This window comes from Cannabis sativa, chromosome 8, assembly GCF_029168945.1.
Source record: "Cannabis sativa cultivar Pink pepper isolate KNU-18-1 chromosome 8, ASM2916894v1, whole genome shotgun sequence".
In the NCBI taxonomy this organism is placed as follows: Eukaryota; Viridiplantae; Streptophyta; class Magnoliopsida; order Rosales; family Cannabaceae; genus Cannabis; species Cannabis sativa.
The window spans coordinates 30,859,439-30,886,831 of NC_083608.1; the positions used below are offsets into that span (position 1 = coordinate 30,859,439).

Consider the following 27,393-nt stretch of genomic DNA (forward strand, 5'->3'; position numbering starts at 1 on the left):
ATAAAAAAAATTAGAAACTTAAGTATATAAGAAAAATTCTTGGTTGATGTTGTTTGTTAATACTAAAATAAAATATATTATTTTTTTCTTAAAAAAAAATAAGAGTTTAATAATTATTTATTTTATTATAATTAGTTTGTTTTAATTTTTTTTTATTTATTTTTTTTTACATGTTTTTTTTATTTTTTTAATATGTGATAAATAAGTAAATATGGTGTTAGTACAAAAAAAATATATATATTAGTCTTTTAATTAAAAAAGTTTTTCTAAAAGTTGGTTTGAAGCAGCTTCAGGTTTTAGTTGTAGCTTCTCCAAAAATTCTTTAAAAAAATTGTTTTTTGACTGTTTACCAAACACATTTTTTATCATAGCTTTTTCAAAAAGTAGCTTTTAACTTTTCCAAAAGTTGTGTCAAACGGGCCCATAATCCAGTTCAATATAATACAACCTAATACGACGTTACAAACAAGCCTTAATAAAATAATAGGCAATATAGAGAAAAGAAGAGGGAGATTTATATATATATTTTTAATGAAAAATCATCACTTTATTAATTAATAATTTCGGTTATCAAATGAGGCAACAAATCAGTTGGAATAGTTTCCAAATTGAAACGACAATGAAGATATAATATAGAGACTCTTGCAAATGAATGAGCCACTATATTTACTTATTGTTTAACAACATAAATCGAAACACTTCTCAGAGAGCTAATTATAACAACCTACATGTTCATCAATGCACCCTTAGTGCTACAAGAAGTAAAATCACTTAGATTCGGCACCTCTTAAACAACCTACATGTTCATCAATGCACCCTTGCCTTCATTTATTGTGATAATCAATCTACTGTATTTATCGCGAATAATCCTACTTTTCACGAAAGAACTAAAAACATCAAGTTAAATTATCATTTTTTTTTTGACGCGGTGATCAAAATCACACATGATTAAACAAAGTAGCAATCCACAATCGGGGGAGACATCTCCTCGAACCAGGATAGCTCATCGTCTAACCGAAGGGCATGCTTTGCCAAACCATGTGCGGCAGAATTTTAAACCGAGCCACATAGGACAAAGCTGCCCCCGGAAATTTAGACAATCAAGCTATGTCTTCAAAATAACACCACATCACATTGAAAAAATACCTCCCCATCATTAATAATTGTCTCCAGAGCTAGCGAAACTGAAAAAACAATGCAACACCAAACCAAAAAATACAATTATATTAGAATGACAATCTTCAAATAAAAATAAATATACAAACTAAAAAAATTAACACGCAACTCAGATCACTAGCTCAACATTACTAAAAATTAAAAAAAAAAAAAACAAATTACTAAGAATAACTAGCCAAAGATATTACCCTTTGGCTAGTAACAAAATACTAACACCCAAATATAAATTGCTGAAAATCAAAATCAAAAAATTATATATAAAATTAAAGTTAGGAGTAAAATTCCTGTTATTGTAGGCCCTCCACAAAATAACCTGCAAAATAACAAAAAATAACCCTATTACCGCACAATATAATAAAAAAAAGATAATGTGATAGAACAATGATAAATCAATCCATATTAAATATAAAGACATAAAAAATTGAAATACTTATCTGTTTAAAGTGAAAAGGTCGTTGAAGTAGAAATTATGAGTACAAAAGAAATCATTCTTTTGCCAATTGAGCATACTACAAAATTACCCTAAACATATAGGGACAAGCCATAAAAATGGTACAAAAGCCATAAAAGGCATATAAGGAAAAAGTAATGTAAATTCATATGAAATAAAGTAAAAAATATTAACTAAAATTTATTAATTGATTTATAAATAAATTGAAAAATTAATTAATATAAAATATACATAAATAAATCAATTACAAATATAATTAATTGTGTAAATGTTCTAAATAAATACCAAAAAATCACAAAAAAATTCACCTTTCAAAAGAATCAAAACTATAAACTTGTGAAAAAACGAACCTAGAAAATATTATATACATAAATTATTGTTAATATAATTAAAAAATACTAATTGACAGTCAATCATATAAAGAATTTTTAAAAGAAATAATTAATAAAATAAAAGGTAAGATTGACATAAAATTATTTAAGATTTTGAAGTGTGAATGAAATTAATATAATTACAAAGACATAATTGACACACAAATCAATCTGTCAATTACTAGATATAAAAAATCTAATTGATAACCAAAAAAGATAATTTAATGTAAAATAATTTAAAATGAAGACAAAATTTAATAAATTAAATATAGAAAGTAATTACTTAACTTAATTTTCTCCACTATTTAATTCTATTAATCAAAGGATTAGCTTAAAATTAAAATTAAAAAGTTACAGCTAATAAAATAAATCTTAATAGACCAAAAGATTAGCTTAAAATTAAAAGTAAGAGCTAATAGAATAAATTTTTTTAAGGAAAAAACCAAAAAGTAATTAATTTAATTTTAATAAAATTGCATTTTGAAATTTAACCAATTACATTTTGAAAAAGTTGAAAAAACGTGTTACAATTAATATCAATAAAATTTAATATAAAAAGCAATAAATTCTATTTATATAAAAAAGTCAAATATAAAAATGAAACAAATATACAATTACTTTTCCGATTACTATCATTGAATGGAATGTCATCTCCACGCCTCCGCCTAAAGTGAGCCACCAAGAACAATAGCCAATTTGTGTTGCTGCCACTTTCGTTTTATAGATAAAATATTTGGAATTGCTTCCAATCACGAATAAAAGTGTTCGACATAAGTAAATATAAAATTGAGAATCACTAACCTCTTCAGATTTCACACATAAGTATTGTAAATACATATATAAACTTGATTAATAATAAGAAAACAAAACCATGCATATAAAAAATAGCATTGCAGTGAAAGGATAAAAGTTGAAAATCAAAGAGAGATTAAAAGGATAGAAAACTTATTGTCATTGATTATACGACCAACCGATTTGAGCGACTCCAAAGCGACAAAGGCGCCTACTTCAAGCGAATTAGGGAGGTCCGGCGCATGAGATCACTTAACAGAAGACAGAGGTCTCCTTCTTCAACTCAGATCCGAACTCCTCTCGAGATCGCTACTATAATTGTGGATCATAGACACAGATTTGGTGGCCAAGGACTGGAAAGGTCCGCTGTGAGTGTCAATCGCCTCAATCTACCTTAAAGCTATCCATAACCAGAAAGTGATCATATGGCCTCCAAGAATTCCAACTAAAGAGAACTTTTGATCTCTTACTTCCACTCTTGCAAGGCAAAGAAGCTTGTAGTCTCGAACTTCGACTTTGTGTGCATACAGAGACTTTACATCGTATATTGTATAGTTAAATTATCATTTCATTAGAGATAAAATCAAAGATTCTACTATAAGGCTCATACCAGTCAAGACTACACTCAATCAAATTAGCTAATGCTTTTGCCAAATTTCTACCTTCTACTACTCTTTCCTCTCATATAAGTAAAATGTTTTTATATGATATATACAGTTCTTGAGGGGAGGATAATAGAATTTACCCTTATTTATTTTCTATCTTTTTTGGTAATTTTGTTATTAGTTAATCTTGTTAGAAGTTAGTTATAAGTTAGTTGAAGCTGTTAGATTCAGTTCATGTCTTAATCGGTTGTACCATTATATAATATACATATATAAGTGCCTCTGCACTTACTCTGTAATTCAATTTATTCCAACATAATCTCAGGTCAGTTTTCATTCTCTTTTCTCTCTTTTATAATAACAGGCAATACAACCGCTCACAATACGGCGAAGATGGCATTGGGGCTGCACTATTTCTTCTCTTTCCAAGTCTCGTTAGAGCTGTTGTTTAGCCTCCTTATCTAAAAAAAAAAATCATATATGAAATCATCTCCGTCAATTCGTTTTTTTGGTCTTCTTAATAAAATAAGAATTTAGAAGACATTTTCACAAACAGAAGGTGTATACTTATTCCAAAAGTGAATTGGTCGTATCTATACGTGTATAGACCTATAAATTATATTTCAAGCAAACAATATTAAAGCCCACATGACTTTCTGAAAATAATAAGAAAAAAATCATTAGCTCAGGAAGCATCAATAAATTAATCTCAAAATCAAATAAGTGATCTTTTGTTTTCATTTCTTGAAAGTTTACAAAGTTAAAGTTAAACTCCATTATGGAGTAATGATTACGTACCTGAATACCAGAACATGAGTAATGAGCATTTCTTATATAAAATTTCCTAGGAATTTCGAACCAAATAAAGAAGAAAAAAAAATGAGCAATTTGCGGCGAAACCCCCTTATGTTTTGATTTTTATACACTTAACCCCCTTATCTTTATTTTTGGTGGCAAAACCCCCTTATGTTTTAATTTTTATACACTTAACCCCCTTATCTTTTTTTTGGTGGCAAAACCCCCTTATGTTTTAATTTTTATACACTTAACCCCTCTATCTTTTGTTTTGGTGGCAAAACTCTTCAGTTTACTTTTCTTTGCAAATTTAAAGTTTTAGTTAAATATTACCGTTAAATACTAACTGGATTACTACTGTATCGACTTCGAGGTTTTACCGTTACATATACAAAGGTGTATACAGTGGTCATCCAGTTGATATTTAACGGTAATATTTAACTGGCGTGTCAAATTTGCAAAGAAAAATAAACATAAGGGGGTTTTGCCACCAAAAAAAAAAGATAAGGGTGTTAAGTGTATAAAAATTAAAACATAAAGGGGTTTTGCCACAAAAAAAAAAATAAGGGGGTTAAGTGTATAAAAATTAAAACATAAGGGGGTTTTGCCACCAAAAATAAAGATAAGGGGGTTAAGTGTATAAAAATCAAAACATAAGGGGGTTTCGCCGCAAATTTCTCAAAAAAAATTACACCTCTGTAACATTGACAAAGTACAAGAATCTTCATAATTTATACAGTAGAAGTCTCACAACAAACAACAGAAAGGTGGAAAAAGTAGGCGTTTTAAACTGATGCTAAACGTGGATCATTTTCGTTGTCATCAACGGGCAAGCTAACGTACTCTCCAGCAAATCCCTCAGCTCTGTTATCCAGACCAGCCTCCTTGCAGTACATGTACAGCACAGTATTTGAAACCAATTCATATAGCAGAACCAGCACTCGAAAAGCCGAAGTGAACAAAACTTGAACAGCCAGGCTGATCACCAAACACATCCACTTGTGATTGGTATCATTAGTACTACCACCATCCAAATCTACCACTGGAAGAGAATAGTTCGTACTTATAGACAGAACTCCATAACAAAACGCAAAAAGCAAAGATAGTGACAAGGCAAGCCATCTCCTTCCCTTGATCAAACTTGCACTCCGCTTCAAGGGTTCTAACCCCCATGTCTTTTCAGCCACAACAACTACAGACACCAGACACCAATTCACATGCAGATATACCACAAACAAGAACAGAGGAATCACCATAACAAAACCTAGTATGATAAAATATGTCGAAGAGAAATCGATCTGAAACCCCAACAACTGAGCTCCAGCAACCAACAAAGCAAAGACTGCAGCATAAAGAATAGCACATGCGGAAATAATCATTTGGGCAAGAAGACTGGTGCCTAAGAGAGGGAAGAAATTAGCGGCAATGGATTTGACTGCAGTTTTGAGCTTGACAGGTTGGCTGGAGAAGCCTTGGATGACAGAGTAGGTAATTGAGGTGATGGCACAAGTAGAGAATACTACAGTGAAGAGGACATAAGTGAGAACAAGGAAAATGTTTTCGTTGGGCAAGGTGGTGAATTGATCGTTGGCCTGTTGAGGACCAAAACCAATCAGATAGAGAAAGCTTTTTGAGATGGCTTTAGGTAAGGGAGATTGGAGTATGGGATACACAGCAGCAGCTATGGCGAAAGGAAGGATGAAAAGGAAACTGAGGGCTGTGAAGTGGCTTAATTGATTATGGATGATACGCTTGGATGTAGAGAGTACTTTGATGAGGTTTAGTGTTGATGGGGGCGGTGAAGTTTCCATGGCTCAGTGGATAGAAGAAACAAAAAGAAAAGAAAAAAGATACACTACTTATGAACAGAAGATACAACACTCCTTGTAAGAGAGTTTGAATGTTTGCTTAGTGGGTGGAACCGCATAACAATTTATAGCCTGCAACCACCTTAAGGATTTAAAACAAATATAAACATTGCTTGTATGATTTAACTATAATTAAAATTATACTAAGCATGTTAGTTTGATTTCTTCTTTCTTTTCATTTTTATTACAATAGTTTAAGCAGCAGAAAAAGTCTTTCTTGATGCATTTTAGTGGCGTTTAGTAACATTTATGATTTTACATTTTTTATTCACCAAAATAAAAATTTTATTTTTGAAATACAAAAATGTGTTCTATCAAAAATAAAAAACAAAAGTCTATAAATTTTATTTTTATTTTTATTTGTTAATTTTATTGTAAGTCAACTCCAAAACCAAGACTGTGTTCGAGGTTCAAATCAGGGTCCGATATAGGGGTTTGAATTCGGGTCCGAGTCGAGATTTGGTCACAGGGTCGGGGTCTAGGTCCGAATCCGAGTTTCAAGATCTAAACTGAGGTCAGAGTATAAAATATTAGCTAAGAAAAAAATTTGTTTACAAAATTTTTCAAAGTAATTTTTTTAAAAAATTTTGATTAAAAATTAAAAAATTGAAATATAAAAACAGTTTTAAAAAACCTATTTTTTAAAATATTACCAAATTGACCAAACATTTTATAATCAAACATTAGTATAAAAGTCGTAGGTCTGCCTTAGTGCCTTGTGCTAAGCGTATGTTGACATAATCCTGACATTATAAACTAAAATATATTAAAGGAGCGACAATCTTCTTCTTCAAAAAAAAAAAAAAAAAAAAAAAAAAAAAAAAAGCGACAATCCAGCACAACTTCATCCAAATATAAAAAGGAAAAAAAATATAAGTCAGGAAGCTTCAATGAAATCTACTCAAAACCAAACAGAACCTTACAATTTATCCCTTACTTTTTTTCAGAAAAAAAAAAACCACCAATCGTTTGACTGTAGTAAAGCTACTGATAAAAGAAAATATATAGATATGAATAAATTGAAAAGTAATCATCAAATTCTAAGAGCTTAGTACTATATTATAAGTCGTAGTTGTACCTGTACTTTGAGATCATATAGATTATAGGTATTCTAAAATTGATAGCTGAGAACTCCTACAAAATCATCTTCAAGACCTCAAAAAAAGAGAGCAACGGTTATAACTTGTATCTCGGAGCATCCACAAAATCGAAATTATACTTAGTTATGAGCTCAAGAATTCTCTTTGGCTCCAACTCTTCAAAATATTTGAAATTCAAACTAATAGAATAAAAGGCCGATTGTGAGTCCAGTCATATTGCTTGAATGTGATTCTATTAGAAGGGTCACTTAGTTTATTCTTGCTTCTCCTCTGAATAGGTTACATGATACCCGCGTGGAGCAGTCAAGCAAAGACTACTACGCTCGGTAAGATTAATAAAAACATCTCAACCGTTTCATTTGGTTACTTTTGTAATAATAAGTTGTTCTGTTTCAGTGTTGTTGTTAAATTTTTAGAACTTAAAGGGTTGTAGAAGACTTAATTGGATAATTATTCAACAAACTCAGCAATATTCATTCTTTTTCTTTCACTCTGTTTTTGTGATTGTTCTCAGCTGTAGCAACTATTGAAGAGTGCATCTGCAAGCTTTGGAAGCTAAGCCTTGGTATGTTCCTGAGAATCCTGACCAGAAATCCAGGTACGCAAAAAAGACAAGAGCCTGAGCTTGTCTGAACACATGTAAGTGTAACCAGAACAAAACATTCCCGTAAAATAATAAAATAGGCAAAACAATATGGTCTACCATGAACGCATATTATCCATTCACATCCAATCCAAATGGTCATACAAAAAGCTCAATGATTTCATATCATTCGCACTATATTACTTAACCTTTCTTTGTTTTTCACTGTCATAATTTACATCACATTTTACAAATACAAAACGACACTGACAAGTAAAAGAGTCAACAAAACTAGGAATGGAAATACAAGAAAATTTCAGGTAGAGAACTTAGAGAGTCGACTAACCTTGATTACAACGCTCAAGCATAGGCAACCGAAACTAAATGGGGAACTTTTCCATCATCAAAGGGCAAGGAAACATACTCTCTAGCAAACTCTTCAGCAATTTCCAAAGCTAGTTCCCCATGAACAGCTTTGCAGTACATGTACAGAACAGTAGTGGCAGCGACGTCGTATAGCAGAACCAGCATAAGAAAAGTGGAAGTCAGTACAATTTGAAGCACAAATTGCCAACTCCTCCACCCATCAGCACTATCATCATCGAAACCCATTGCCGAAAACGAACTACACCAAGCCAAAATCCCAACGAAAAACCCAAAAAACAGCGACAAAGATAACCCAATTCTTTTCATTCCCTTAATTAAACATGCACTTCTCCTAAAAGCGTCAAAACCCCAATTCGATTCCACCACCACGACCACGCAAACCAAGGTCCAATTTACTTGCAGATACAACAAAACCGCCATTAGAACGATTCCGACGGACCCAATTAATCCGATGAAATATGGAGATGAGACCTCGATCTCATACCCCAATAGCCGAGCTGAAGTTATCACCATATACAGGAAGAGCCCGAAGATGAGAACGATGACTGAGACGACTATTTGGACGAAAAGAGCGGTTCCCAGAAGAGGGAAGAAGGAAGCTAAGACGGATTTAATGGCAGATAAGAGCTTGACGGGTCGACCAAAGAAGCCATGGAAGACGGAGTAGGTGATTGACCCAACAGCGCAGAGCGAGAAGACGAAGGCGAATATGGCGAAACCAAGAGAGAGCAAAAGGGTGTTCGTGGAATAGAAGGGTTGATCATTTTGAGAACCCAGAAGTGTTAAACTGAGGAAGATTTTAGAGTTATCAGGGATTGGAGCAGCGAGGAGGTTTTGAACAGTGGGGAAGACGATGAAGGAGAAAGAAAGAGGGAGAAGGAATAGAACGGAAAGAGCAAGGAAATGGCGAGAATGAGCGTTGAGGATTCGCTTCGATTCAGAGAGAACGGCCCAGAGGTCTAGAGTTGGTTGGGGTGAGATAGTTGCCATGGCTGATCAGAAAGATCATGCGATGCGATGCAATGGAGGGTTCTAGATTAGTGATGACAAAAGATTGTAGAAAAGTTGGCGAGCCTATAAAGAGGCAGTCTGGATTTGGAATTTAGAGGAAAGGAACAAAGATGTGTTTCGTGTTCTTTGTCTCGTCCCAATTAAACAATATCTAATTGGATTATTATATTACATATATAATTGTAACGTAATTTAGTATTCTTTTTAAAATTGGAATGGTATTTAGTAATACTTTTTTAATTAGTTTTTTGTTTTTAAAAGTAAAAAAGTAAAAGTATTTTTTAAAAATATGTTTTATAAAACTATTTGTACTTTTCAATTTTTTAATTGAGAATCAAAATTTTAAAAACGAAAAAAAATCACTTTCAATATTTTTTTAAACAGTTTTTTTCTTAATCAATATTTTGGACTTCGATCAGACCTGGATCCAAATCCCCCCACGACCCTGGCACTAAACTCGACCTCTGACCTGAACCTGAATCCGACCCGGACCTATAGACCCGACGTAAATAAAATTAAAAAATGAATATAAAAATAAACTTTACAAAACACACTTTTGCTTTCTGTTTTTAAAATTAAAAAACAAAAATAGTTACAAAACATATTTTTGTTTTTTAAAAACAAAAATTTTACTTTCATTTTGTGATTAAAAAATTAAAAAACAAAAGTGTCACCAAACGACACCCAAGTTAATTAATTTTTATGCTCAATGCTCAAAATTACATGTTAGAATATCTTTTTCAAAAAAAAAAAAAAGCATATAAGTATTTATCATTGTTTACACCAAAAGTAGCCCTGATGACGTGGACATCAATGTTTAACATGTGGCAAGAAAGATGTCATCTTGGAGTTAACTTCAGGAGGGGTCCCTAGTCTTGCGTCAAGGTTAACTTCGAGAACTTCGGGATGGAAGTTCGAACTTCGATAACTTATTTCCAATTCACTATCTTTCAATATTTTATGCCATGAAGACATGGAGCAATCAAATCCAGGCCACGGGAGCTGAAATTACACGAACATGCACCCCCAGAAGCCCTAGGCACTTAGGTCACGTTTTGTTGAAGGTAATGAAATGGAATAGAATGGAAAGGAAACAATTTTCATTTCATTCCTTTGTTTGGTTGCATATAATAGTATTGGAATGTCATTCCAATGGAATGGCCTTTCCACCATTTTGGTGGAATGACTATTCCATTTTGAAATGGAAGGAAAGATCATTCCAATGCATGATGAGAAAAAATTTATTAATTTTTTTATCAATTTTTTTATACATTTTAAATTTTATTCCATTCCATTCCTATTCCTATTTCCATTCCCATTCCCATTCCTATTCCTATCTTTTCATTCCTCCCAACCAAACGCCACCTTAGGGTTTCACCCGTCGCCCAAGTTTACATTCTAATCTAGGGTTTAAGTTTTCGGGACTGTCGTAGTACAAATGGGTCAAACTTTGCATTGAGACATCAACTAGACATACCACAGACATATTTGAGGCATCAGAATCATATTCGAAGCAAGTTCATTTTTGAGCAACTGGAGCACCCTCTAGCCGGGCACCCAGGGCCCAAGTTCACAGTTTGTCAATTTGGGCACCTTCCAAGTGTCAGATTGACAATCCGAATTTTGCATCATCTTCGTCTTCATCAAAAATGGGGAAATATGTACTTTTGGGGAAGAAACAACACTTTATAGGGTGCCAGAAGCAAGGCCCGGCGCCTAAGTTGACATTTTGTCAACCTGGACCGATTTCGATGGTGTTTTGTGAGAAATCTTCCTAGTATCTTCTCCATTTTCAGAAAAGATTAAGTTTCAACTATTTTTTGGGACCAAACGAAACTTTTGAAGGACCATAACTATAACCCAGAGCCCAGGTTGACACCTGGCACTAGGCCCAGTGCCATGGTTAACATATTGTCAACTTGAGTTTTTCTAATTAAGTTCTTAAAAAAGTTTTCTAGCCATTTTTTTCGTCATCAGAAATAATAAAGATTCAAGCAAACTCGGGGAGAAAACTACAAACGCGAGCCCCTGGATACAGGGCCCAGCGCCCAAGTTGACCTGGTGTTGGGCCCAGTTCCCAGGTTAACAATCAACCTAGTGCACTAGTTTTGATCATTCAAATGTCAAATCTAATTCGACCATTAAATTTGAAATTGTCAAAAATAGGGTAAGAGACATTATTTTTAAGTTCAAGGACATTGGAAGTATCAAAACAACAACCTAAGAGCTCGAAAATGGGGTACCCAGGGCCCATGTTGACAAATGGCCTGGTGCGCTGGGTTCTTCTTGTCTGATTCTAATTCTGTTTTGACTGTCCGTCTATTTTTTCACAATAACTAAGATCCATGAAGTTAGAGAAGTCAAGTGTGTTGGGTTTTATGCCCCAAAATAAAACTCATTTCAATATAATCAGATTTACTTATTAATATAGATCAGAAATAACATTTAATGTTGCATGGTTCACATGATTTCATGATTATATGTACATAATGTATGAATTCGTCTGAAACCCTTTTCACATACTTGATCCTGTTTATTGTGTTGTCAACATATTGGAAAGTAAACATGACTATGTGAATAAAGTTTTCTAGATTTATCAAACACAGGGTTTTACTGATATGATAATCTACAACAGAGTTTACTTGCATTTGGAGAAATGCTATGTTCTTTCCAGAGAATTGGTTAAAGTAAAGCTCAGGTTGGATGCATGGAGTATGCATCGGAAGGGACCGATATTGAACTTTGACTTAGATTTATTAAACTTACCGTAATATCTATTCAAGTCAATATCACCTAGTTGATCCTAGATCAAATGATCTTAATCCTGTTATGATTAGGCTCAATCTCAAGAGGCTATTCGTGTTCTTTGATTTGTTAGTTAAGCCTACTTTTGGGTCAGGGTGATACGTACATTTTGGGAACACGGTAGTGCAATTGAGTGGGAGTGCTAACATAAACATGGAATCTATAGCTTCTATCTGGCGAATAGTAAGTAAATGATGATCTCCTTCGAGCTTGACCAAACGAAAAATAAATGGTGGAGATCTCATTTCACATAAGCTGAAATATCATTTATACGGGGTTAAGTGTTTTAAGGATTAAATACATTGTAGGGTGTAACGGTAATCTAATCCCTTTACAGTGTAGATCATTCATATAGAGGATCATTGATCAAATTAGGATTATAACAATGGATAACTAATGATGTGTCTATATGGTGGAACATATAGAGCATTCTATATAATGAGAGTGCAATTCTAAGTTCTATGCGTGGATTCAACGAAGAATTAATAAGTCAGTGAATTTAGGTTATAAATTCTTGATCTGCTTATTGGAAGCTCGGTTATATAGACCCATGGTCCCCCCACTAGTTGAGATAATATTGCTTGTAAGACTCATATAATTGGTTTTGATTAATCAATTATAATTCTCAAATTAGACTATGTCTATTTGTGAATTTTTCACTAAGTAAGGGCAAAATTGTAAAGAAAGAGTTTTAGGGGCATATTTGTTAATTATGATACTTTGTATGGTTCAATTAATAAATATGATAAATGACAATATTATTTAATAATTATTTATAGTTATTAAATAGTTAGAATTGGCATTTAAATAGTTGAATTTGAAAATTGGCGTTTTTGAGAATATAGAAATAAATTTGTGAAAAATGCAAAATCCAAGTAAGGCCCATTACACTCTATGGCCGGCCACTTGGGATGTTTTTTCAAACTGATATTTTCATTATTTTAATGCCAAATAATTCAAACCTAACCCTAGTGGAATGCTATAAATAGATAGTGAAGGCTTCGGGAAAATTACACTTTTCATTTAGAAAAAACTGAGCCTCTCTCTCTACCTTGGCCGACCACTCCCTCTCTCTCTTCTTCCTTGAGATTTCGAAATTTCTTAGTGTTAGAGTAGTGCCCACACACAGCAAGTGATACCTCAATCATAGTGAGGAAGATCGTGAAGAAAGACTTTCAGCAAGAAGGAGTTTCAGCACTAAAGAATCAGAGAAAGAGATCCAGGTTCAGATATTGATAATGCTCTGCTACAGAAAGGAATCAAGGGCTAGATATCTGAACGGAAGGAGTCATTATATTCCGCTGCACCCAATGTAAGGATTCTCATACTTTATATGTGTTTATTTCATCGTTTTAGAAAGTTCATATTTAGGGTGTTAATCAACATACTTGTGAGTAGATCTAAGATCCTGGTAAAATAATTTCCAACAACTGGCCTCAAAGCCATGGTAATTGATGTGCTTGCAAGAAATTTGGACTTAAAACAATTGTTTGATGTTTTGGATGGTATCATGTTGTATTGAGTGTTATATGATGATTGATTGATGTTTGTGAATTTTTGTAAAAAATAATTGAATATCTGTTTCTGGAATTATTTTTATTGGATAGTATGGAAAAAATTAAGCAATTTACTTTTTTACAGAACTCAATTTCGATTTAATTTGAATTAGCTATGATTTTTTGAAGTTTCGAAAAAAATCAGGAATCGGGCAACCAGCTTCCGCGCGCGGAAATCATGCTGGTGACATCCCTGCACCGAGGTTCCACGCCCAAGCACACCCCATGCGCGCGCGGACATGTATCCTCAGCATATTGTCCGTACAGCTCGCATTTTTTTCGTTTTTCTTCGATTTTTCATGCTATTTCATGGATTTAAGTTCCGATTTTTTGTGTAGTTCTGTATTGATACATATACTATTCCTAATTCAATTCTAATTATCATAATTAAATTAATTAATATTTTTTAAATTTAATTCATGATATTAGTGTAATTTGAATTTGAAAATAGTAAATATCTATCTTTTTTGCTTAATTATCTATCTTATTTTTAAATTTGATTATATCTTATCTTATTTTTAAATTTAAGGTGAGATATTAAATTTTTTAAATTAATTTTTTTTTAAATAATTTAACTTTATTTAAATTTAAAATAAGATAACTATAATCATGTAATTTTAAATAGATGTAAGATATTTTGCTAACTTTTAAATTTTGTTATTTTATTTATTTAAATTAAATTATAAAAATCTGAAAAAGATATTTATTTATCTTTTTTTTAATTTTTATTTATAAAATAACATTAAATTTTTAAAAGTAGTTAGCAAATTTTGAAATGATATTTAGGTTGGTTGAAACCTAATTTTTCAAAATTGTAGGTTTAATTTTAAATATTATTTTAATTAATATATATTTTTTAAATTTTTTCGAAAATTAAATATTTTTATTATTTAATTATTTTTTTGAAATTTAATTATTTAAAATTAAATAAATCCTACTTCCAACTATCCAGCTAACTTTGTTGCAGGAGTATGTGTTTTAGCTTGTTTGTAAGTTTTTAAAACCTATTATTGCTTGATTGCAAATAGCCATGGTTAACTTGTTGACAGATCCAATGATCTGATTTTAACTCATGGCTCCCTTAATCAAGTAAATAATTTGTAACAGGTATATTTTCACAATCTTCTTTCATCTATGTATGACCTAGCAACATGATAGGATCCATCCAAATTGTGTGCCTGTGTGAGCCTATATGTTTAATTTTGTTATAGATGCATATAGGTTGTTATTGCTAAATAAAATATCATAGTTTTTGATAGATTTTATTTAGGCCCATTTAGTTTTGGGCCTATTCAATTAATAACAGTTGTTCATTTTAGGTTAAATTCCTCTCTTTTGGGCCTTGTGTGAGAGTTGGGAGCCATAGAACATACTGAACCCAGCACCCCTTCACATGAACCACCCCAATTGTGAAGGCCCATTTGCCTGATTTGAATAACTGCACTAGGTTAATTAAACTAGTTTAACCTAATAAAATTGATTAGCAACATAATTAATTTCATTTATTTTGAAATTAATTTAAGAAAATCATAGTTTAAAGAATTTTAATCTAAGCTAAACTATATGTATTTTCTTGTATTTAATTAAATATAGAATTATAACCATCTAGATTCTTTCTGAAGCTTAATTTAAATTTTTCATTAAATATTCCTATTTAAGTTGATATTTAGTTATCTCTAACTAATCAACTTAAATCTGAATATCTTTTGGATTTAAAATTTCAAAATTAAGTTGAAGAATTTTAGGAATTGGTTATTAAGATTCTTTAGATATTTTTTTAAGTTGATATCTTTTCGAATATTAACTTAAAATAGAATATTTTCAAATTAAGTGGTTACAACTTAATTTTTGATATTTAGTTAAATTTAAATTTGAAAATATTTAAGTTGGAGATTTTTTCTAATACAACTTAAATTAAATATTTTTTCAAATTTTGTGAAAAAAGATACTTAGTCAAATAAGATATTTTCTTGATAGTTATTTCTAGACTACTTATTATTTCTAATATTAAATAGGAAAATATTATACATTGTGAAATTAATTATTTAAATAATTAATTTTGGTACAATTTATTTTAAGTATATTTTTCCTAGTATTAAACTAGAGATTAATAATTAAGCCTTCTCTACACTTAATTATTTATTTCTTGAATTTAATATATTTAATTAAATTGAAAATTAAATATCTAAGTTGATTTTCATCATGATACTTAAATATTCTTTTTCATGACACTTAATTAAATAGAAAATTATTTTTAGTTGAAATTTATTTTTTCACCTAAATTTAAATAATTTTCAAAATATATTTTTTCTTTATTTTATTAATCAATTTTCGAAATTGCATTTCATAATGCAAGATGATTTTGAATTTATCTTGAAAAATAGATTAAGTTGTAAATTAATTATTTATTTTAATTAATTCTTGGATCAACTTAAATCAATGATTTTTTCATTTATTGATTAATTTAAAATAAATTGAATTAAAGTATATTATTAGAAATTGAATTAATTAGTCAAAGGAAAATCTAGATGGGTGATATTTTTGCTTGAAGTATTTTTCTAAGTAATTATTATTTAAGTATTTCGAAAATATAAAGTTTTTATACTTTCTTTTTCAAAATACAATAAATATATTCTCATGAAAATTTATTTTGAGTTCCAAATTAATACAACTTAAATAATTTTCTTAATATTTATATATCAAAATTATTACTGAGATGGAAATAATTCAATTTATTTTATCACCATCTAAGTATAATTTTATAAATATTAAATTAAATTTTAATTTAGAATTTTTAATTCTAAATTCGATATTTAATGAATATATTATAAATAATAATGAAAATACATTTTAAATAATGAGCTTTATTATTAAGATATTCGATCTCCATTGTTGGTTTTACATCGCGTTTGTTTTAGTGAGTAATCCTCCCTAATGGAGGAACGTTCATTAGCAATTTCGCACCGTTTAATCTCGAAAGATAAGTAGTTTGTAAGTGTTTTATATGGTATGGATCACCCTAATTGTGGCGACCATATTTGACTTGTGAATTATGAAACAATGGTGGAAGCTCATAAGATAGAATTGCCTTGACTCTCGCCTAAACAGGACAACGCTGAATTCCAATCTTGATCGAATAAAAGGTTGCTAGAATGTTTAACATTTTAGATGAGCTGACAACTCTATTCAATGGATGGTAGCTTTGACTATTGCCTAAACGGAACACTGATATCAGTTTGTTGAAAACCTTGGAAATTATTTAGGATTGTATGTTTTAGTATTTTCACTTGTCATTCCTACTTGCTATATGTTTAATAATTTCTGAATTGTGTATGAATTTATATTGAACCATGTTATTTTCTAATATTAAGTTGTAGTTTAATTTCGAATCTTCATTGTTGGTCTAACTTGGTTTGTTTATCTAATGAGATAAATCCCTAATGGATTTTCACCATTAGACATACATAATAGAGTTAGATCTCGAAAGATAAATATTGTATATGCGACATCTAGCTGTTCATCAATAGATGACACCTTAGAATAGTATTTTTACAATATGAAACAAGAAGATTGTATAAATAAGATTACTTTGACTTTCGCTAATCGAAGCATCGTTGGATTCTTATTTAAACAACGAAATTATCCTAATTCCTCTTAGCTTATTCATTTCGAATTAGCTCAATAACATATCATTGGATGAATGGTCTATAAATCATTTCATGTCATTCTATTTTCTCTTAAGAAATTAAATGACATATGATTATAACCCGAAATTCTATTCCACAATGATATAAGTCCTCAATCTTAGATATCTCCTACTTGTATGGGCAAATCTGACTTAGAGTTTAAATTAGTAGTGGTGGTCCAAGAAAGAATTACTCATTATATTTGGTATAAATTTAAGTCTTTGACTTTAATTTTAGATTCCAAACAGAAATTTTCTTATATTTCTAATTCCAAGATACAATACAGTTACACTTTTACAGGTGTTTAATAACCATTTTCTATCAATGGATTCAAACTGTATGGAATATGAGTTTAGTATTCTGTGACCAGGATCCACTTGCACTATTCTAATAACTCTTTGATGTAACTAAACCTAAGTCATCAAAAGACACTACCACATTTTTTTAATCTATGGCATTTGTATCTTGTTCATAGTGGTTTTGACAAGATCAATCTCTGCAAAGAGTTAATATGCCTATATCCACTGAAAGTAAGTTCATCTCATTCGCAGATGGATGCACATTCAGGGGTGGATATGAGTTTTTCGTTGTATTCTTAAAACGATCACTCTAGATTATACCTTAAGCAAAGAAATTTGAAATGTTTGAAAAATTTCTAATTTCTAGCAATGGTGATTAACCATTAAGGTAAGTGGTTAAAGATCTTGCGAACTAAAAGGGGTGGACAAATAGTTAGTAGATATGCAGTTCAAAGATCATTAAATTGATTTTTGAATTATATCCAAACTTACCTCCCCAGAAATTTCGATTTGCATATTGATGATTAGTTACTAGTCGTTGCCTAAATCCTTCTATGGTAATACATTTTCAGAATGATGTAATGGTTGTATACTTAATGTAAATCATTACTAGATTCATGGATGACCTAATCAAAATCTTAAGAAAAGCTAGAACTGTTAACCATGGTTTGTTAGCTATTCTAAGTGATTAGGGGTGGACCATCCCATAGTCAATAGATAAGAAAGTGTTTGTTTAAACAAATACTACTTTTCTAAGAAAATGACTAAGTCTGAAAACAAAGTAGCAAATAAAGGAGATATTTATTTCTTGATTCCAAAAGTGTTCTATCATCTTATTTGACATATGATGATCCCACTGCCTCTGTTGTCTTGTGACAACCGAAGAGATCAATACCATTTAGTTTTCTTAGACATAATTCACGGTACCTTGTCGTAGTGAGAGAGTTTCTAGGAGCTCACCTTCTTATGACTTGGAAGACACTAGTGATTAAAATCCATGGTGAGTTTAAACAAGTAATGGATTGTCAAGATAAGAAACTTAGAAGAAAAGCCAATAGAAATATGGTTTAATCCATTCACATGGAATAACTTAAAGTTTTCTATTACAAGGACATAAAAGGAAATTTTCGTTTATAAGTCTATTCAATGGACTTAACAAAATTTCTTGTCCCTAGTATTATAGGTTTGAGTTTATCTAAACCTATGGCTTGTGGTATACCTGGTAATTACTTACTCTAATGCAAGCAACTTACTTTAGTAAGATGCTGAAGCATTTTCTTTCTAATGGCAATCTATAGAAGCTTCACAACTTCTTAGGCATAGATTTTATTTATCTAAGGAAAAGTCTCAACTATTCCAGAAAAGATAAAGCCATGAAAGAATTTCTTAAATCAACGGTGAGAGGTCTTAGATATGCTTTTGTATGCCTTAGACCAGACACCTACTGTTGAGTGGGAGTAATGAATAGGTATCAGATTAATCCAGGAGAAGAACATTGGAAGACAATCAAGTAAATCTTAAGATTAAGAAGAGGAACTATATATTAGTCAATAAGGGTGTATTTAAAACTCTTAGACTACACCACATCAGATTTCGAAATTTGCCTTTGTGCTAGAAAATCTTTCTGATAAGATGGTGATTACTTTGGGGGTGGAATAGTGATTTTGGAGAAGTGTAAAAACCTATCTGAAGTGTCTAGGTCTACCAGAAAGGGACTGAATGTTAAAGTTGCAGGAAAGGTACTTATTCAGTCGAAGGAAAGTTCTATACATTTTTGGCACCATTCCAAATTGCCTAAACTACTAGTGTTAATTTCCTGATTAACCAAAAGTAGTTGCCAAAGGTATAGAATCCGGTATCCCAAAAGAGTCGACATATAGAGAGGAATTGTCACATTATCAATGTTTTTGTGATTAAGGAAGAGTAATGGTGGAGAAAAAGGTTGTGTTTAATTCAACCTTTCAGATCCTATTACGAGGAGTTTACTACTACTACACTTGATTTGTATATCAAGGTGTTGAGATTATTTGAAATGCATTTTTTGTTTTATATTAGTGCAAGTGGGAGTTTGTTGTGTTTTATGACCTAAATAAAACTCATTTCAATATAATCAGATTTACTTATTAATATAGATCAGAAATAACATTTAATGTTTCATGGTTCACATGATTTCATGATTATATGTACATAATGTATGAATTCATCTGAAACCCTTTTCACATACTTGATCCTGTTTATTGTGTTGTCAACATATTGGAAAGTAAACATGACTATGTGAATAAAGTTTCCTAGATTTATCAGACACAGGGTTTTACTGATATGATAATCTACAACAGAGTTTACTTGCATTTGGAGAAATGCTATGTTCTTTCCAGAGCATTGGTTAAAGTAAAGCTCAGGTTGGATGCATGGAGTATGCATCGGAAGGGACCGATATTGAACTTTGACTTAGATTTATTAAACTTACCGTAATATCTATTCAAGTCAATATCGCCTAGTTGATCCTAGATCAAATGATCTTAATCCTGTTATGATTAGGCTCAATCTCAAGAGGCTATTCGTGTTCTTTGATTTGTTAGTTAAGCCTACTTTTGGGTCAGGGTGATACGTACATTTTGGGAACACGATAGTGCAATTGAGTGGGAGTGCTAACATCAACATGGAATCTATAGCTTCTATCTGGCGAATAGTAAGTAAAGGATGATCTCCTTCGAGCTTGACCAAACGAAAATAAATGGTGGAGATCTCATTTCATATAAGCTGAAATATCATTTATACGGGGTTAAGTGTTTTAAGGATTAAATATATTGTAGGGTGTAACGGTAATCTAATCCCTTTACAGTGTAGATCATTCATATAGAGGATCATTGATCAAATTAGGATTATAACAATGGATAACTAATGATGTGTCTATATGGTGGAACATATAGAGCATTCTATATAATGAGAGTGCAATTCTAAGTTCTATGCGTGGATTCAACGAAGAATTAATAAGTCAGTGAATTTAGGTTATAAATTCTTGATCTGCTTATTGGAAGCTCGGTTATATAGACCCATGGTCCCCCCACTAGTTGAGATAATATTGCTTGTAAGACTCATATAATTGGTTTTGATTAATCAATTATAATTCTCAAATTAGACTATGTCTATTTGTGAATTTTTCACTATGTAAGGGCGAAATTGTAAAGAAAGAGTTTTAGGGGCATATTTGTTAATTAGGATACTTTGTATGGTTCAATTAATAAATATGATAAATGACAATATTATTTAATAATTATTTATAGTTATTAAATAGTTAGAATTGGCATTTAAATGGTTGAATTTGAAAATTGGCGTTTTTAAGAAAATAGAAATAAAATTTGTGAAAACTGCAAAATCCAAGTAAGGCCCATTACACTCTATGGCCGGTCACTTGGGATGTTTTTTCAAACTGATATTTTCATTATTTTAATGCCAAATAATTCAAACCTAACCCTAGTGGAATGCTATAAATAGATAGTGAAGGCTTCGGAAAAATTACACTTTTTATTCAAAAAAAACTGAGCCTCTCTCTCTACCTTGGCCGACCACTCCCTCTCTCTCTTCTTCCTTGATATTTCAAAATTTCTTAGTGTTAGAGTAGTGCCCACACACAGCAAGTGATACCTCAATCATAGTGAGGAAGATCGTGAAGAAAGACTTTCAGCAAGAAGGAGTTTCAGCACTAAAGAATCAGAGAATGAGATCCAGGTTCAGATATTGATAATGCTCTGCTACAGAAAGGAATCAAGGGCTAGATATCTGAACGGAAGGAGTCATTATATTCTGCTGCACCTAATGTAAGGTTTCTCATACTTTATATGTGTTTATTTCATCGTTTTAGAAAGTTCATATTTAGGGTGTTAATCAACATACTTGTGAGTAGATCTAAGATCCTGGTAAAATAATTTCTAACAAAGTGCACAACTTCACATTTCTCATTTTCGACCTTGGAAACTCGCTCAGAAATGAAGAGTTTTGAGTCTCTCATTTCTGCAGAACAACAACATCTCCGAGAATCGGTGAATGACTTTGCCAGAACACATAGACTAAGTGATGTGAAAATATCACTTAGGCATCTTAAAGTACATCCCCTAGACGTCATATGTCAACTTGTGCACAGGGATGTCAACTTGAAAATGGCTATAACTCACTCAATATTGATCTAATTGACACGATTCAACTTGCGTTTCAAAGCTAATTCAATTCTCTATCAAGTCATGTCTCACACTTCAATCGCAATTTTAAGTTATCAATTAAATTTATAGTCAGATAGGTAGGCAGTTAATTACATTTAAATTCGAATCCCATAACAATATTCCCCGAAATTGTGGGCTATAATTACATTCTACTTAAATACGTGTAGATAGCGTTAGAAAATCACACAGCTGTGACTTAAACTATCTTTAAGGCGGTCAACGCTAACAGGAATGGTAACTCCCTTCCAAAGGTATCTCGCCTTGTACATAGATGACTTAGTTTATTCATATATCTTCCACCAATGGCATGAGCACCAGTGTACTGAGCAAACTTAAGAACTGCTCTTTGACCACAAGGCCTTGCAGATTGAACAATCATGTCCTCTAAGTTCTCAAGCTATTACACTTAGTTATTATAACGTATATTATATGCTAAGTGTTTTAATAACCAATTCACCTCATCAATACCTCTTTACATGCAACGAGGTAGATGCCTCGTTATGCGTTGTCCATGTCTCCCTTGGGATTATGCCTTCTGAGACAAGATAGTTTCTCGTCAATACATGAATTGATAGTTTTTATATTCTTATCTCGCTTAATACTATACAGTCAGCGAGTTAAGAATATACTCTATTAATTCCACATTTAATGAGTTATTCCATTTTGCATTTAATGATATAACTATCATTATATTCGTTGATTCATATTCCTTGAGATTGACACGTGTCACTTTCTAAAGTACAACCGAATTTTGGGTATAACAGTAGGATCATCTATATTTGAACATATGGATGTACATTCAAGGGTGGATATGAGTTAAATTTAAATTCTAAAACAATCACTCTAGATTATACCTTGTATAAAGAAATTTGAAATATTTGAGAAATTTCATGAATTTCTATCATTGTTGAAAAATATTGAGGTAAGTGGTTATAGATCTTGCAAACTGATATGGGTGGAGAAATATTTGGTTATGAAGTTCAAAGATCATTAAGTTGAACTTCAAATTGTATCCAAACTTACCCCCCCCCCCCAAGAAATTTGGATTGAATATTGATGAAAATGAAAGGTCTATGATTAGTTACTAGTAGCTTCCTAAGTCCTTCTAGAGAAATATCCTAGTGATAGGAAAATCTCAAAATGATGGAATGGTCATATACTTAGTGTACACCATTACTAGATTTATGATGTCTTGATCATGAGGATAATACCATTAATATTCCTAGACAGAAAGTCACAGTACTTCGTCGTAGTGAGAGAGTTTCAAGGAACTCACCTTGTTATGACTTGGAAGACACTTGTGATAAAAATCCATTGTTAGTATAAACAAGTAATGGATATTCAAAATAAGGAATTAAGAAGCAAAGCTAAGAGAACTATGGTTAAAACTATTCAAGTGGAGTAACCAAAAGTTTTCTATTACAAGGACAAGAAGGGAAATTTTGATAATAAGTCTATTCAATGGACTTAACAAAACTTTTCGATCCTGGTATCAAAGGTCTAAGATTATCTAAACCTGTGGCTTGTGGTATACCTGGTAATTTACTTACTCTAGTGCAAGCAACTTACTTTAGTAAGATGCTGGAGCATTTTTCTAATGGCTAACTCTAAAGGAAGTCTTTTGGCTCCTAGACATAGATTTTATTTATCTAAGGAACAATTTCAACTATTCCATAAAAGATAAAAGTCATGAAAGGAATTCCTTAAGGATCAACAATGAGAAGTCTTATGTATGCTTTGCAATGCATTAGACCAGACACCTGTTGTTGAGTGAAAGTTACGAGTAGATATTAGTTTAATCCAGAAAAGAAATATAGGAAGGTAATCAAAGTAAATCTTATGATCAATAGAGGAACTATATGTTAGATTTCTAGACTTGCGTTAATGCTAGAAAGTCTACTTATCATATGGTGATTACTCTGGGGGTAGAATAGTAATTTTTGGAGAAGTGTAAAAATTAATCTGAAGTCTCTAACTCTGCCAGTGAGACTGAATGTTAAAGTGGCCAGGAAGGCTACTAGATAACTATTCAGCCTATGGAAAGTTCTATAAAGTTTTTGGCATTATTCCAGTAATGGATTAACTACTATTGTTACTTCTTGACTCATACAATAGTTTCCAAATAGTAAAGAATCCAGTATCCCAAGAGGAGTAAACATATAGGGAGGAATTTCAAAATATCAAAGATTTTGTGACTAAGGAGATGTAATGGTGGAGGAAAGGTTGTATTAAATACAACCTGTCAGATCCTATTACAGAGATGATACTACGTACTACACTTGATATGGACATCAATGTGTTGAGATTAATTGAAATGCATTTTTAGTTTTATATTAGTGCAAGTGGGAGTTTGTTGGGATTTTATGCCCTAAATAAAACTCATTTCAATATAATCAGATTTACTAATTAATAAAAGATAAGAAATCATTTTATGTTACAAGATTCACATGATTTCTTTCATGATCATAAGTTTAATGTATAAATTCTATTAAATATATAGTTATTCATGATTATAGTGTTGTCAACACAATAGAATATAATTATAATTATATGTTTCAGAGTTATGATTTGTTAGTACATTGGAGTTAGACTGACATGATAATCAATGATAAAGCTTACTTACACCTTGGATAAGTGTTATGTCCTTTCTAGGACATTGGCAAAGTATGCTAGGATCAGATGTATGGAGTATACATCAGACTAGACTGATATTGAACTTGGATAAGATATCATAAACTTACCGTTATATCTATCTAAGTCAATCTTAGTTAGTTGATCTCAGGTCAATAGATCTTTATCCTGATATGGTTAGGTTCAATCTCAACTGTATTATTTATGTTCATGAAGTTGTTCGTTAAAGCTGACCAATAGATCGGCCTAATACTTACATCTTAGGAACATGGTAGTTCAATTGAGTGGGAGCGCTAATTGTCACGGGCTCACCTTTTCAGGCAGCGGAACACCCGTGCGGCACCTTGACTTCTCTAAGCCAAGGTCAGCCTTCCAACCATCCGAGTAACAATGGGCTCATTTTTCGAGCGACTTAGACTGCACGTAACACTAATCATAGATATGGAATCTATAGCTTCTATAAGTATTTAGAAGTGAAACGATGATTTCCTTCGAGCTTGGCTTAATAGAGATAAATGATTGAGGCTTCATTCAGTAATTATATTAGTTTACTGAAATATCATTTATAGGTAGCTAAGTATTTTAAAGATAAAATACATTGAAGGGTAGAACAGTAAATTTGTCCATATTCGATGTAGATCATCTATAGAGGAATTTTGACTATTTGGATTGGCACAATGGGTAATTTAAATCACATCTATTTTTGGTAATAGTGTGTTCTATGTAATTAAGAGTTCAATTCTAAATCTATGTCTGGAGAAATTAATAAGTTAGAAAATTTACTTGGTAAATTTTGGATCTACTTATTGTAAGCTTGATTACATAGGGTCATGGTCCCCACACTAGTTGAGATAATACTGTTTGTACACTCAGTTAAATAATTATAATTCCAAATTAGACTATGTCTTATTTATGAATTTTCACTAAGGTGGCTTAATTGTGAAGAAAAGAGGTTTTGGGGTTTATTTGTTAATTAAGAGACTTGTAAGGTCTAATTAATAAATAGGACAAATGGCAATTTTATTTGATAATTAATTATAATTATGAAATAAACAGTTTTGACATTTATAGGATTGAATTTAGAAAATATGGCCTTAGTGAAATATGGCCTTAGAAAACATGAATTATAAAATAAAATGGTAAAATTGTAACTAGTGAGGCCCACTAAGTGCCCAGCCACTAAAGCAATTTTTATCCATTTATTTTATCTTTTTAATTCATATAATTAAATTCCAAAACCCTAGTTGAAATACTATAAAAAGAATAAGATGACTCTCATTCTCATCCATCTCTAATAACCTAGTTTTCATTCTCTGTCAGACAACTAGTAAATGAGAGCCTCCTTTTTAGTAATTTCAAATTCCTCTCATTGTTCTTCATCAATTTCTAAGCCTTTAGTGATAGAGTACCATGCCCACTCATGTCAAGTCAAGTACTCAATCATAGTGTGAAAGACTGTGGTTAACCAAACTGAAGGAGAGAAGATCCAGGTTCAAATCTTGATAATGCTCCACTATATAAATTACTATGGTATTTTGAATCCCCACAACCTTTCTACTGACTCACTTTATCATAACCAAAAACCAGCATGAACTTACTTAAATAAGTTGAGTGATAATTTTTTTCACGAAAGGGGGAAATAAACATGTATCAAATTTGTTATTTAAGCGATTCTATCTTATTATTGTTTATTTTCAACTTCCTAGTTTGTTTAGTCATCCACTTGTATCTCTTATGTCTAAAATTTTGTGGGACATCACACTAGATGTCAAAAAAAGTATATTGTAAAAAGTGGTCCTACCTTTGTCATCCAAATTTCTAATACGTGCTTAAGTTAAGATCTATGGTCTCTTAAAATCAGGTAATGTTGGTGAAACAAACCTAACACATCCATACTCAATCTCAATCTCAATCCTTGTTAGCTCAGCTCTTTAAAGCTCGATACTTCCTATACTCAAATTTAATGCAAATAAAGAAGGGGTATTGACTTTCACTTATTTGGAATAATATCCTATAGGGGAAATCCTAATGACCATTGGCTTAATTTGAAAAGTTGAAAATAGCAAGTGCATCTCTTTTCAATATGATCATTGGATAATTGGGTTTTGATATACCTTTCTCTTACCTAAATTTACCAACTCACCCACTTTGGTCACAAATCTCATCATTCTTGAAAGATTATGGGAGTAGGTCAAAATCTTTGAGCATTTCTCTTGAGGATGCAGGGCACATAATCTACACTCTTATTCATTTTCAAACATCTCATATCTAGATGTTCTCATCTTAACTCATTCAACTTTTGGTGATTCTTTACTAAAGTTAGAATATCACGTGATTCATTTGTTAAACAATCACATAGATTATGAACTATCCAAACACACATTAAACATTATTGGTCATAATCATTAAATGCAATAATCAATACTTTATTTAGAGCATCACAAATTTATGAAAACACATACCTCCCATATTGGCATTTTCCATTTGAGCTATGACACCAAAATCTTCAATGTGAATGTGTCTCCAAGATGGTAGAAGAGGAAGTAGCAGAAGAAGTAGAAGAGGAGCTTATGAAAGCAAGCCCTTTTCTTATCACAACACCCACTTTCTCATCATCATACTAATACATATTAACCCTTTTTATATCTATCCAACACCTAACCCTAAGGGGTTTTATTAGGCTTATTGGGTTAATGAGTATATTAGTGGTGGACTATAATTTAATGGGCCAATTATAGTTTTAGGGGGCTCTCATGTGCCTCTAATACATTTATTAATTATTAACCATCCCATTATGGTAGTGAATAAATATTAGGCACATAGTTAATGATTGTGTTTATGGTATTAAGCTCATGATTATATTAGTCCACAATAATAATTCTAACATTCTCCCACTTGGACAATATAATCAACCACCATAACATTGTCTATCATACATAAGGTAACCTATTAAGACGTACATAATATCATATCGACGGGATACATATACTATGTATGAATTGACCTTGAAGACATTTTAATTCAATAACAATTGATTAATGCTCAAATTTATACAATTTA

General features: G+C 31.5%; 2 protein-coding genes across 3 annotated transcripts; both read right to left on the reverse strand.

Moving 5' to 3' along the window:
* Nucleotides 1-388: 388 nt before the first annotated feature.
* Nucleotides 389-26,939, reverse strand: LOC115700103 (uncharacterized). Of its 2 annotated transcripts, none has more exons than XR_009684099.1 (2): nucleotides 26,796-26,939; nucleotides 389-3,856 (listed from the first exon to the last, which is right to left on the reverse strand). XR_009684099.1 is itself a non-coding variant. In XM_061102770.1 (2 exons), the coding sequence occupies exons 1-2, from the start codon at nucleotides 26,815-26,817 to the stop codon at nucleotides 4,976-4,978; spliced, it is 429 nt and encodes a 142-aa protein (XP_060958753.1). In that variant the 5' UTR covers nucleotides 26,818-26,939; the 3' UTR covers nucleotides 4,081-4,975. The 2 variants fall into 2 exon arrangements, 1 of the variants encoding a protein (XP_060958753.1); XM_061102770.1 differs by lacking the exon at nucleotides 389-3,856 and adding an exon at nucleotides 4,081-5,382.
* On the reverse strand, nucleotides 7,859-9,284 carry LOC115699517 (uncharacterized). The gene has a single exon (XM_030626975.2). The coding sequence runs from the start codon at nucleotides 9,116-9,118 to the stop codon at nucleotides 8,102-8,104; it is 1,017 nt and encodes a 338-aa protein (XP_030482835.1). The 5' UTR covers nucleotides 9,119-9,284; the 3' UTR covers nucleotides 7,859-8,101.
* Nucleotides 26,940-27,393: the final 454 nt, after the last annotated feature.

Bases quoted from the DNA above. Each gene is read 5' to 3' on its own strand.
- LOC115699517 (XM_030626975.2), bottom strand. From the start codon at position 9,118: ATGGCAACTATCTCACCCCAACCAACTCTAGACCTCTGGGCCGTTCTC.
- LOC115700103 (XM_061102770.1), bottom strand. From the start codon at position 26,817: ATGGAAAATGCCAATATGGGAG. The intron at 5,383-26,795 runs GTATGTGTTTTC...TGGTGTCTGTAG, and splicing joins GGAAAATGCCAATATGGGAG to TTGTTGTGGCTGAAAAGACA.